The sequence below is a fragment of the Sphaerodactylus townsendi genome, linkage group LG04 (genome assembly GCF_021028975.2).
Source record: "Sphaerodactylus townsendi isolate TG3544 linkage group LG04, MPM_Stown_v2.3, whole genome shotgun sequence".
Classification (NCBI taxonomy): Eukaryota; Metazoa; Chordata; class Lepidosauria; order Squamata; family Sphaerodactylidae; genus Sphaerodactylus; species Sphaerodactylus townsendi.
In genome coordinates, this window is record NC_059428.1 from 9,403,073 (window position 1) to 9,416,123 (window position 13,051).

The 13,051-nt window shown below is 49.7% G+C and overlaps 2 protein-coding genes across 2 annotated transcripts; both read right to left on the reverse strand.

The window, feature by feature from the left end:
• Positions 1-712: 712 nt before the first annotated feature.
• Positions 713-12,558, reverse strand: KCTD21 (potassium channel tetramerization domain containing 21). Its single transcript, XM_048494613.1, has 2 exons — positions 12,450-12,558; positions 713-2,440 (listed from the first exon to the last, which is right to left on the reverse strand). Exon 2 carries the CDS (start codon positions 2,420-2,422, stop codon positions 1,640-1,642), a length of 783 nt encoding a protein of 260 aa, XP_048350570.1. The 5' UTR covers positions 2,423-2,440; positions 12,450-12,558; the 3' UTR covers positions 713-1,639.
• On the reverse strand, positions 10,205-13,051 carry LOC125431245 (proline-rich receptor-like protein kinase PERK8). The gene is made up of 5 exons (XM_048494006.1): positions 13,001-13,051; positions 12,823-12,900; positions 12,450-12,665; positions 11,609-11,664; positions 10,205-10,346 (listed from the first exon to the last, which is right to left on the reverse strand). Exons 1-5 carry the CDS (start codon positions 13,049-13,051, stop codon positions 10,205-10,207), a joined length of 543 nt encoding a protein of 180 aa, XP_048349963.1.

The following is a 13,051-nucleotide window of genomic DNA, read 5'->3' on the forward strand; positions in this document are numbered from 1 at the left end:
TTGCGATAAATAAGTGGGTTTTGGGCTGCAATTTGGGCACTCGGCCTCAAAAAGGTTCGCCATCACTGTTCTAAGTCAATCCCCTATTCCTTCGTTGTTGCCACACCCCCAACCCATGTGGCTTTTAGTCTACTCCAGAGTTACCAACTGCAGGTTGGGAAATTCCCTGGAGATTTGGGAACACAGACTATAGATCTAACAACTTATGTATCCTTGGCTCCATGGCTTGAAATCCCGAGCCCTCCAACTCTTCCTTTCTCAGGCCTTTTAAGGTATGCAGTCTCTACCAGAGGAGTAGTTAGGAAAAATGGAGCCCGGTGCAAACACTGAGTTTTGCATGCGCCCCTCCCCCCCCCCCCCCCCCAATGGGTGGCCGCGGCGTGATAAAATTGTACTGCGGACACACTCTGTTTTAGCTAGATCTACGTTATTTGTACAGGCTGTTTGCTTATCAACAACCCTCTACTTCAGTGTTTCCCAACCTTTTCGAGGTCAGGATACCCTTGACCTCACTCTTCATATCTCACGGCACCCCTGCCGCCACCCTCCACCTTCCCCTCCCATTGCCCCTGCTTGCCACACACCCCACCTTCCCCTCCCAGGGTGAAGGGAAGCACTGGGGGTGGGGGTGGCTGCTGACCTTGTGGCAGGCCCTGCCCCATGGGCCAGCTCCATGTCCTTGCTGGCGCCGGTGGGAGACACCACAAAAATGAGGGGGCGGGGCGGTAGTGTTGCCGCGGTACCCCTGGGACATGCTCACGGCACCCCAGGGTACCACGGAACCCTGGTTGAGAATGGCTGCTCTACTTGAATTGGGTCAAAACTGCCGCCCTGCAGAACTCAAGCGATTTCCCATCCGTGCACCAGGGACTACACGATGCAAGACAGAAGGGAATCCGCCCTAGCGGCTGTCATGACCGGCTGATTTCCAGAATCTCTTCTATTCCTGACCCATAAACTGCTATGCGACCCCTAGATCCCCGATGATTCGAGATTCCCAACCGATCTTTTCTGGTCGACTGCACCACAGACAGCTTCCTTGTCTGCTGAGAAAATCAAAGCAGACAGGTCAAAATAAGTCACATGATTAGCGGAACCTTTATGTAAACCATTGGAAATGCTGAGTTTTCCACAGCAGAGGTAGGCACATTTATTATTTTACAAGCAGATGGATGCTTCGCCATCACCACCTTCCCTCAACTGTGGTAGCTCCGATCTCTTGTCAGTCAGGCACAGTGGCTTCAACCCCGCAAAAGGAGATGAAGGAATACAGGACATAATCCCCCGTCCCAGCTTATAAATGCTGATGTCATAGCCGGTGCCAACATGGCAGTGAAATAACACACAAGGGGCTTTCCCAGAGCGATCCTAGGAGGAATGGTAAGCAGCACAAGCAGAACCAAAGATCTCCATGAAACATAACAGGCAAGATCTGGGTTCCCTGCCTCTTGCGTGGCCTACACATATAGATTTATTGCACCTCCACGTTCAAGAGTTTCAGCCCATGTTAGTCCCATTAGCAATTGGTCATTCAGATTAGCACGGCATTTTGTGAAGTGCAAACACACAACCTGTGTCGAGGTACGATCGCGACACGTCACTACGGTCATGAAAGGACAAGGGGCCAGGAATATGAGGTCTACTTGTACCGAATGAGTCGGATGATCTTGTTATTCATGAAATCCGAGGTGTGCGGGTGAGAGGAGTCGACGCAAAACCCGTCGCTCATGGCGATTTTCAGGACCTCCTCCACAAACACTTGGAAAGTGTTGATTTGCTTCTTCACCGGCAGGACCCACAGCCTCCTTAAGTTCTGCCTGGTGTACTCCTCCTCTGGCAGGCCTTCCACACTCGCAACCCAGTCCAAGGTCACGTGGTAAGGATCCTGCAAGTAGCTAGATATAGACGACAGGTTGCCGTTGAAACAGTAGTACAGTTTGGAACCCAGGAGCTTCAAGAACAAGCTGGACGTGCTGAAGATGTGGGCGTTGAACACTTCCATGTTGGACGAGGACAGGCTGTAGATCTGGGGGGCTTCCCGGACCGTGAAGTGAACCGTCTGAGTCCTCTGATCCAAGGTGATGTTGAGCATAGCGTTTTTCTCCGCTTTTGAGAGCTCCACCTCTTTCTCCTGCAAGGCCTCGATCAGTGGCTGGACCTGGTAAAAATCGGCTTCCCGCCGAAGGAGGCCCATTTCTTGGAAGTCCTCAGGAAGGTCCAGGTGAGAGGTCCTCAGGAAGTTGAGGATGTAGCGGAAAACCTTCCCGTCTCGGTCGATGAAGCAGTTTCCGTGGCTGTCTCTCTTGGTCGGCATTTTGCCGCTGAACATGGCGCCCAGCATGGAGTCGGGAAAACTGGTCAAGGTTGACAGCGAAGTGGTGTACAGCTTCCCACCGACGTTGAGCGTTATGGGCTCCGACATGGCGTGTTAGGGACGCAACTGGAGAAAACGTTTGGAGTGGGGAGGACAATAGATATCAGCATAAGTATGAGAATCATTTAATGTATTGTCGAAGGCTTTCACGGCTGGATTCAACCGGTTGTGGTGGGTTTTCCGGGCTGTGTGGCCGTGCTCTGGTAGATCTTGTTCCTAACATTTCGCCTGCATCTGGGGCCGGCACCATCAGAGGTGTATCACAGAGGGAAGGACGCAATGCACAACACACTTCTCTCTGTGATAAACCTCTGAAGATGCCAGCCACAGTTGCAGGCGAAATGTTAGGAACAAGATCCACCAGACCGCGGCCACGTAGCCCGGAAAACCCACAGCAACCAGAATCATTTAAATTTTGAGGTCCAAAAGATTCATGAGCTCATGAAGATGGTGAACCAAAATTATTTGGTGCATTAAATATTATTTATTTGCGTTTATTCCCCGTTCTGCTCCGTTGTCTCAGGGTGGACTACAATAAATTCAAGACAATTTTATGCTGCCTTTCCACCCAATGGAGATCCCCAAGGCAGCACACAAGAAAACATTAAAACATTTGAACATTTTAAAACAACATGGATAGTGGTTAGGAGCGGTGAAACAGGCTGGCTGCCTGCCTGGTGCAAAGGTGTTTTGAATGCGGGCATTGGGCTCTCAGAAGTGTATTCAGACCCAAGCGTGGTGTAGTGGTTAAGAGCAGGTGGATTCTAATCTGGAGAACCCCGTCTGATCCCCCACTCCTTCACCTGAGTGGCTGAGGCTTATCTGGTGAACCAGATGTGTTTCCACACTCCTCTGTTCCTGCTGGGTGACCTTGGGCTAGTCACGGTTCTCTCCGAACTCTCTCAGCCCCACCCACCTCATAAGGTGTCTGTTGTGGGCAGAGGAAGGGAAAGGAGCTTGTAAGCCTCCTTGAGTCTCCTTACAGGAGAGAAAGGTGGAATATAAATCCGAAGAAGAAGAAGAAGAAGAAGAAGAAGAAGAAGAAGAAGAAGAAGAAGAGGAAGAGGATGATGATTTTGGATTTATATCCCCCCTTTCTCTCCTGCAGGAGACTCAAAGGGGCTTACAATCTCCTTGCCCTTCTCCCCTCACAACAAACACCCTGTGAGGTGGGTGGGGCTGAGAGAGCTCCGAGAAGCTGTGACTAGCCCAAGGTCACCCAGCTGGCGTGTGTGGGAGTGCCCAGGCTAATCTGAATTCCCCAGATAAGCCTCCACAGGTCAGGCGGCAGAGCGGGGAATCAAACCCGGTTCCTCCAGATTAGATACACGAGCTCTTAACCTCCTACGCCACTGCTGCTCTCCTCCTACTTCTTTAGACTATAAGTCTACCTTTGCCCTCATCCTCAATTCCACTCCAATTTTTGCTGCAATCTTTATCCATAAACATGAGGACTAGAAACTTGCTCTTAAAAAATGTATCCTCGGGGTCCTGTTGATTCAGTCTGCTCAAGAGCCCGCACCATGTTGGAAAACCCTGTTTTATCAGAATGCCAGTACGGTCCTCTGGGCCATCCTTGAAATAGCCTTTGTTGGTCCCCACTTACCAGGACCGCAGCACTGAACCACCACAGACGGAACTTCCGTGGCACCCGACAGTACCACGAATTGCGGCACTTTTCAACAAAGTCACCTCACCCACTCAGCAACCCGACCTTCAAGTTTCGAGGAAGAATGGAGCAATATCAAACGTGTGCAAAACAGCCCCAGGAAAGGACAGGACAGTCCAGACTTGACGAAGAAGGGCCGGTCGCCAGATTGTCTCCAAGCTAATGAAATTTCCTCTCTCGAATCCTTTCGGAACAGTCTGTTCCAGGCCGTAAATGCAAGAAGCCTCGCAAGTGTGCCATTACCTCAGATAATATTTTATTTCAGCCCTGTTTTGCAATGGCCCTCTTGTTCCCCGCCTCCCGGAAAACACGACGTCTTCAAAAAATATTCTTCAAAGCGAAGCCTGATTTTGCAGGCAAAGCTAACGGAGCCCCTGGGCTTGTTCACGAGAACGCAAGAACAGCCCTGCTGGGTCACAGTCGGACCAGTGGCCACCTAGACCAAACAGTGGCCAACTGGGGAGGGCCAACAATAGGGCAGAGGGGCCTCCTGGGATTCAGATGTTAATTGACAAGAAGAGGCAGGAGGAGGGATTTGGATTTATATCCCACCTTTCTCTCCTGTAAGGAGACTCAAGGTGGCTTACAAGCTCCTTTCCACACACACCAGCTGGGTGACCTTGGGCTAGTCACAGCTTCTCGGAGCGCTCTCAGCCCCATCTACCTCACAGGGTGTTTGTTGTGAGGGGGGAAGGGCAAGGAGATTGTAAGCCCCTTTGAGTCTCCTGCAGGAGAGAAAGGGGGGATATAAATCCAAACTCTTCTTCTTCTTCCTCTCCCCACAACAGACCCCTTGTGAGACAGGTGGGGCTGATAGAGTTCTGAGAGAACTGTGACTAGCCCAAGGTCACCCAGCAGGAATGTAGGAGTGCGGAAACACATCTGGTTCACCCGATAAGCCTCCGCCACTCAGGTGGAGGAGCGGGGAATCAAACCCGGTTCTCCACCTGCTCTTGACCACTATACCACGCTTGGGTCTGAATACACTTCCGAGAGCCCAACGGCCTCATTCAAAACACCTTTGCACCAGACAATTCGCCAGCCTGGTGCAAGCCATTGTGGGTGCTAAAAGCGGCATACAAATGAAGCTAACAATCAAAATGTCTGAGCGATTCATTTCCCCTCCAAATCTTTAGACCTTCCCCCCATTACATATATTTAAAACCATCTGTGAAAAAAATATTTACTTCGACACCAGCTGTTCTGTACCGGCTAACTCCTACTTGATCGCTATCGAAAAATGTGGAGCGACCGGCCAAGCGGTCTGTTTTTATTTGACGTAGCCTTGTTCGGAGTGATAGCCAGCTAACGTGGGGGCAGATTTTGTGGTATCTGCAGTACACAGACTAAAACCTAGTCTAGCCCTTGGTAACTTTCTATCAAGGGATCCTGGCAACGGTAATTCTCCAAGAGAGAAGAGTCTTTAACAGAGAATCCTTAGCCCTTTTCACAAAGCCATCTTTGACACAAATCTTGAATACGAACTTGGTTTCAAACCAGTTTTGGATGGTGGTGTACAGCCCATGGTTAGTTTTCAAGCACTCTCCATCCAGCAAAAGAGAACAGCCCCAAAACACAGCGTTCTGTTCTGGTTTTGTAAACTGCTTGAACAAGAGACCATACAGGTATCGTTGCCAGGAGGATTTTCCCCAAATTGGACCCTGAAGCAGTGGTGGGATCCAAAAATTTTAGTAACAGGTTCCCATGGTGGTGGGATTCAAACAGTGGCGTAGCGCCAATGGGACTGGGTGGGGCATGACGGGGGCGTGATCGGGCATTCCGGGGGAGGGGCATTAATAATGTCTCTGTTACTGTAAAAAACTCTTACTGTAAAAAAAAGTTCCTAATTTCCAGCTGGTATCTTTCTGTCCATAATTTAAACTCATTATAGCAAGTCCCATCGTCTACTGGCAACAGAAACAACTACTTCTCCTCTAATTGACTGTCTGCCAAATACTTAATACTTTCAAATACTTAATTTTGTTTCTAGAAATCAAAAGAAGGAGACTTTCCTTAAACAAGGAACTTCACCATATTTCTAAAACATGTTTTTAAAACAGCCCAACTGGGAGAATTATCCCGTTTTCTACCTTCGCTAACCAGCCACATAGGAAACAACAGGACTTTATGATTTTTGGACCGAATGGAATTTCTAACGGAAAAGCAGACCCAATTAGTAACCCCCTCTCGGCACACACAAATACTTAGTAACCCACTCTCGGGAACAGGTGAGAACCTGCTGGATCCCACCTCTGCCCTGAAGGTGTATTCTGGAGTTCAGGATCGCTGAAATTGGCGGCTGGAGCTAGAAAAGAAAGATGTTGAAGTCCAGAAGATACTGCTCTGTTGGCCAGGCAAGCCGAGACAGAAAAAGCCACGTCCCTTGTATTTATAAAAGGCTTGGCTGATCCGGAGAATGTGTAATGCCTGCCAATCCAGGAAATAATGGTCGTTTCCACACAGGGATAGGTTTCTATGGTTTCTCTGCAGCCACTATGGAAGGTTTCCCTACAGTTATCCTGCCCTTTCCCCAGGTCTTTGGGTTTTTTTTTCATTAAAAAAATAGGCATTTAACAATCACCATATTTATCTAATATTATAACAGTATGTGTATCAAGTTCTGTACATTTCCAGTTTTCATTTTTAAATGTATATTTCTAGCCTTTTTTGGTGGATATATGCCTTTCTCCTTATATATCCACAAGGAAAATGGCTAGTGTATTTTTTTTAAAGAAACAACAGCTGGGACTTATGAGAATAGGTACACAACAATACATATACTGTTATAACAATAGAGGCCCCTTCTTTAAATTCCTTGTTTATTTTACGATCCAGGGCAAAGTGCAGATAATTGTCTTTGCATGTGGCTCGGCTGATATTTTTTTCCCCTTCCTACCTTTCATCCCACAAGTCAGTCCTGCTCGTGGGATCGTAATCTAGGCCAGATCTTAATCTAGGCCAGCGCAGTTAAATAAGGGGACGTAGCTTTGTGTTAGTAGATGATTTACCAATGCTGGCGTCGGAACTGAAAAGTTAAAAGACGTTTGAAAAATCAGAGCGTGCTTCGTCTGTTTGCTGATTCTAATCCTAACTGCTTGGTCCTAGTCACATTTACTACATTCAACCAGGCTAACTCCTAAGTATGTTTGCGCAGGATTGCTGTCTTAGTTTAATTTCCCGGTACTACTAACAATCCTTTTCTGCAGGCTGACCAGACGTCCCGCTTTTGGCGGGACAGTCCCGCCTTCAAACAATTTGTCCTGTGGGTTATTTCAATTGTCCCGATTTTTGGGAGGCTGCCGCACTGCCTTCTGGGGCGCAAGGCAGTGTGGCAGCCTCCCAAAAATCAGGACAATTGAAATAACCTGCGGGACGCGGGACAAATTGTCCGCGGGGGGAGCAGCCTGGGAACTGAAGGCGCCTCTGTCCATTGGGGGGGGGGGTGTTTGCCATTCACGCATGCGTGCTTGTGACGCAGGAGCGCCGCTGCCTTAGATGGGAACTTAGCCGGTTTCCGCCCTGTCACAGAGGCCGAGGAAACGGGTAAAGCCCCAGAAGGTAAGCGCTCCTGCGGCTGCGCGAGCATGTGCACGTGCACGGCTGCTTACCCCCCCTCCCGGTTCACAAAGGTGACCATCTGGTCACCTTAGGACAGCAAAATAACAGAGTTTGGGACCAGATGTGCAACCAACAGCCCGATCCAGAGTGTTCAGTTCTGTGCTGCCTCCAAAGGGATCTCAGATGGTGTGGGGGGGTCCAAAAACAAACAATGCCCCTACCGCCGCCTGAGACAACCCCACTGGAAAAAAAGGACCGACTAGTGGTGTTAAGTCTGCAGCTGAAGAGGGCAACGTTCTTGAGCCGAAAGCCCAGTGGGAGTCAATTAAAGTCAGCTCCAGCGCTGGGAACACCTCTGGCCTTCTACACTGCCTCAAGCATTGGTGTAGATTTAGGGTGGTGGTGGGCAGTGGTGGGATCCAAAAATTTTAGTAACAGGTTCCCATGGTGGTGGGATTCAAACTGTGGCGTAGCGCCAATGGGGCTGGGCGGGGCATGACAGGGGCATGGCGGGGCAATCCGGGGGCGGGGGATTCCTGGGCGGGGCTGTGGCAAGGAAACGAATGCACGCAGGCGCAGGCTGCGACACATGCCGGGGCACCTCCTGCTAGACTGCTTCAAGTTCTGCGCGCTACTGCTGAGAGGAGGGGCGTGACTAAGGCAAAAATCACGGGGCAAAATCACCAATTAGTAACCCCCTCTCGGCACACACAAACAATTAGTAACCTACTCTCGGGAACCTGTGGGAACCTGCTGGATCCCACCTCTGGGGGTGGGCCCTTCCAAGTTTGGGCACCATAGAGCTGGGTTGGGGCTGCCCGCCGGTGTTTTTGCTCTCTCCACAGGCATAGCTGTCCTTCACGCCAGCAGGGTGGGCACCCATGTGAGCGCGAGCCCGTGCTGCTCACACAACCTGTCTCTGTCCCCCAGATTGGGCTGCAAGTTTGCTCCATCTTACCTTCTAATAGCCTTGGGGACTAAAGCAGATGATAACATTCACTCTTCTCCATTTTATCTGTACAACAACCCTGTAAGGAGGGTCAGGCTTATAATGTGTGGCTGGCACAAGGTCGTAGAATCATAGAGGTGGAAGAGACCCCAAGGGCCCTCCAGCCCAACCCCCTGCATGCAGGAATACACTATCAAAGCACCCTTGACAGATGGCCACCCAGCCTCTGTTTAAAAACCTCCAAAGGAGGAGATTCCACAACCATCCAAGGCAGCATATCCTACTGCTGCCCTTAACATCAGGAAATTCTTCCTAATGTTTAGGTGGAATCTCTTTTCCTGTAGCTTGAAGCCTTGACTCCTGGTCCTCGTCTCTGGAGCAGCAGAAAACAAGCTTGCTCCCTCTTCAACATAACATTCCTTCAAATATTTTAACATGGCTATCATGTCACTCATTAACCTTCCCTTCTCTAGACGAAACACCCCCAGCTCCTGAAGTCTCTCCTCATGGGGAATTCTCATGGATTCCAGACCTTTGACCATTTTGGTTGCCCTCCTCTGAACCCATTCCAGCTTGTCAATATCCTTCTTGAATGGTGGTGCCCAGAAGTGGACACAGTATTCCAGAAGAAGCCTACCCAACGCAGAATAGAGTGGTACTATTATGTCCCTCGATCTAGACACTAGACTCCTGTTGGTGCAGACCAGAACTGTATTGGCTTTCTTTGCTGCTGCAACACGCTGCTGACTCATGTTCAGTTTGTGGTCTACTAAGACTCCCAGATCCTTTTCACATGCACTGTTGTCAAGCCAGGTGTCACCCATCCTATACCTGTGGATTTAGTTTTTTCGGCCCAAGTGAAGTATCTTAACATGGATCTCTGCTGAAATTAATTTGGTAAGTTTTGGCCCACCTCTCTAATCTGTCCAGGTCATTTTGAATTCTGACCCCTCCTAATTTGGTGTTACCTGCAAATGTGATTAGCATGATCTGTATGACATCATCCTAATCACTGAATAAAAATATTGAATAGTACTGGGCCCAGGACAGAATCCTGCAGCACCCCGCTAGTTATTCTCTCCAGGATGAAGATGAACCATTGGTAGGCTGACCAGATGTCCTGCTTTTGGCGGGACAGTCCCGCCTTAAAACAATTTATCCCACGTCCTGCGGGTTTTTTGAAGTGTCCTGATTTTTGGAAGGCTGCCACACTGCCCTCTGGGGCGCAAGGCAATGCGGCAGCCTCCCGCGCACATGGCCGCAGGAGCACGTCCTTCTGGGGCACTCCCGTTTCCCGCCCTGCGCGGCCACCCGCCTACCCGCCCGTCCCGGTTTACAAAGGTGACCAGATGGTGAGCATTTTTTGGGTTCAGTCAGTCCAACAATTACAAATCCAACTGACAGTAGCATTGTCTAGCCCACATTTTACTAGCTTGCTTGCAAGAATGTCATGGGGCACCTTCTCAAAGACCTTACTGAAATCAAGGTCTGCTACATCCACAGTATTCCCTCCATCTGCCAAACTTGTCACTCTTATATAAAAAAAGAGAGAGATACGATTAGTCTGGCATGACTTGTGTTGGATAAATCCTTGTTGACTTTTAGTGATCATGGCATTCCCTTCTAGGTGCTCACAGACTGTCTCTTTAATGTTCTACTCTAGAATCTTTCCTGGTATTGATGTCAGGCGGACTGGGCGGTAATCGTTTGGGTCCTCTTTTTTGCCCCTTTTTGAAGATGGGGACAACTTTAGTCCTCCCTCTGTCTGCTGGGACTTCTCTTGTTCTCCAGGAGTTCTGGAAGATTATTGGAAGTGGTCCTGAGATTACTTCTGCCAGTTCTTTTAATATCCTGGGATGTAAGTCACTCAGCAAGCTTCCATGGCAGAGTATAGATCTGAAACTGGATTTTCTAGATCCTAGTCTGGCAGAGTATAGATCTGAAGCTGGATTTTCTAGATTCTAGAAAGAGAGATTCTCAACCTGTGGGCCACGACTCCTTTGGGGGTTGAACGACCCTTTCACAAGGGTTGCCTAAGACCATCGGGAAACAGTCTTTTTATATTTTATATATACCAATTGTATGGTTGGGGGTCTCCGCAACATGAGGAACTGTATTAAAGGGTTGCAGCATTAGGAAAGTTGAGAACCACTGTTCTAGATCCTAGTCTGGCACTGTAACTGCTACAGGCTAATGTGAAGATGGCAAAACAAATCCAGGAGCTATAAGGAAACAAATCAGCTATAAGGAAACAAATCAGCAGGTTTTATTTCCTATTATGATGGAATAGACTAATGGATAGAGTAGGGTAAACTAATGGATAGAATTGGAAGGTTTGGGTTTAACACCCAGCTCTGTCAACAGTTCACTGTATTGCCTTGGACAAAACACTATCGATTAATCATTGATCCTCATCTCTAGAGGAGAAGAAGAAGAGTTTGGATTTATATCCCCCCTTTCTCTCCTGTAGGAGACTCAAAGGGGCTTACAATCTCCTTGCCCTTCCCCCCTGACAACAAACACCCTGTGAGGTAGGTGGGGCTGAGAGAGCTCCGAGAAGCTGTGACTAGCCCAAGGTCACCCAGCTGGTGTGTGTGGGAGTATACAGGCTAATCTGAATTCCCCAGATAAGCCTCCACAGCTCAGGCAGCAGAGCGGAGAATCAAACCTGGTTCCTCCAGATTAGATACACGAGCTCTTAACTTCCTACGCCACTGCTGCTCTACAAATAGGAATTATAGTGACATGCCAAAGAATGTAATTATAACCTGGACTTCTTTCAAGGGTCTAAGGATAATACTTTTGCATCGCGACATCCCTACAAGGTAGGCACTTGGACTGACCAAAGACAGCTTAACGGCTGCACTCTGAAATGGGAACCCAACCTACACTTTCCCTAATTCCACACTCAACACTCTAGCCACTGCACAACACTGTCCTGCTACCGGGATGGAAAATGCAGTCTAATTTGTATTATTGAAGGCTTTCACAGCTGGGATCGACTGGCTGTTGTGGATTTTCCTGGCCGTGTGGCCGTGGTCTGGTCATTTCAGCTCACGATATTTCACCTGCACCTGTAGCTGGCGTCTTTAGAGGCATGTCACAGCACGGGTACTACGGAGAGAAGTGTATGTTACTGTGACATGCCTCTGAAGATGTGAGTAGTAGCCTGGAGCAAAACGTTCGGGGCAAAAACAACCAGACCACGGCAACGCACAACAGCCATCTAATTTCTTGCAAAATGGCATGTTTTTAAAACCAACACATAAATTGCTGCCTATTTGGTTGGCCTTTTGTAAGGCAGGAAATTGGAGAGGCAGCATAACATTTTCCTAAGCCATTAAATTAATAAACACCTTGTTAAGATTCGGACGATTGGTGTCCAACGATATTCTCAACCAAACTATAAAAGGATTCACGGTGCATTTGCTAGGTCCACCTCCTCCCCCCATTAAGGCCCCTCCACACATGGCTAACAGGCAGACACTCAACAGGTGCTGCTCTCCCCTCTCCAGCAGGGCAGGAGAGGGAAACTCTGTGTTGGATTTCTGCTAACAGGCAGCAAAAGAACAAAAAATATATATCAGCGGTTCCCATTCAGAGGCTGAAGGCAAAAAACAAAGCCAAAGCGAAGCAAAACAAAGACCATTCAAAGGGACCTTTTGCTCAACCGGTGTTTCTAATTCGCTTTCTACCCAATTCGCTTCCTGCCAGCAAAATAGCAACCTTGGCTGGCAAATGCACTTTCTTGGTAGGGGGCAAAACCTCAGCCTGGGCTCTCCGGGCCCCGATCTCGTCTCAACCGGAGGTGCCCGGCGTCGACCCTACCTGGCCCACCGGTCCCGACCGCCCCAAGCCAAATGCACACCTGGCGCACCTGGATCCAGTGCATCACCTACCTCTTCCCCTTCGCTGTCCGCCGCCGCAGGGGGAGAAACACACAAACATAAAATAAAAGAGCTGGGGTGGGGTAAAGGGGGCGGGGGAGCCGATAATCCCGGGCCTCGCGTTGCTCCCTGGGAGTTGTAGTGCTCGGCCGACCCGCCCGCGGTCGCCGAGCGGGAGCTGGGACTACGGCTCCCAAGAGGCGGCGGGCGAGCCGGGTAGGGAATCAGCTGGTGTTAAAGGGGACGCAGCTTTGAAATTGACCCGGGGGAGGAAGGGGGGGGGGGAGAGAGAGAGAGAAAAAAAAAAACCCTGCCTGCCTTTCCAAGCAGGGATGCTGGAGGTGATGCCTGCAGTTTGCGGCAACCCCTGGCGCTCTGCACCAACCGCTGGGGAGTTGGCAGCGCTGGGAGGAGGCGGGAGGGCTGCAGGCGGCGGAGTCAGCAGAGAGGGGGGGCTTGTTGGCTGGAGGAAATAGGGGAAGGGGGAAACCCACCCACCCTCCCCCCTCTTGCACGCCCCTTTGCTGCGCCGGGAGGAAAGAGAGAGGTGAGTTGGCCCCAACTTTCGCCTTTTCGTGGTAAACTCGGGGGGGAGGGGGTGTGATCCGATGCAT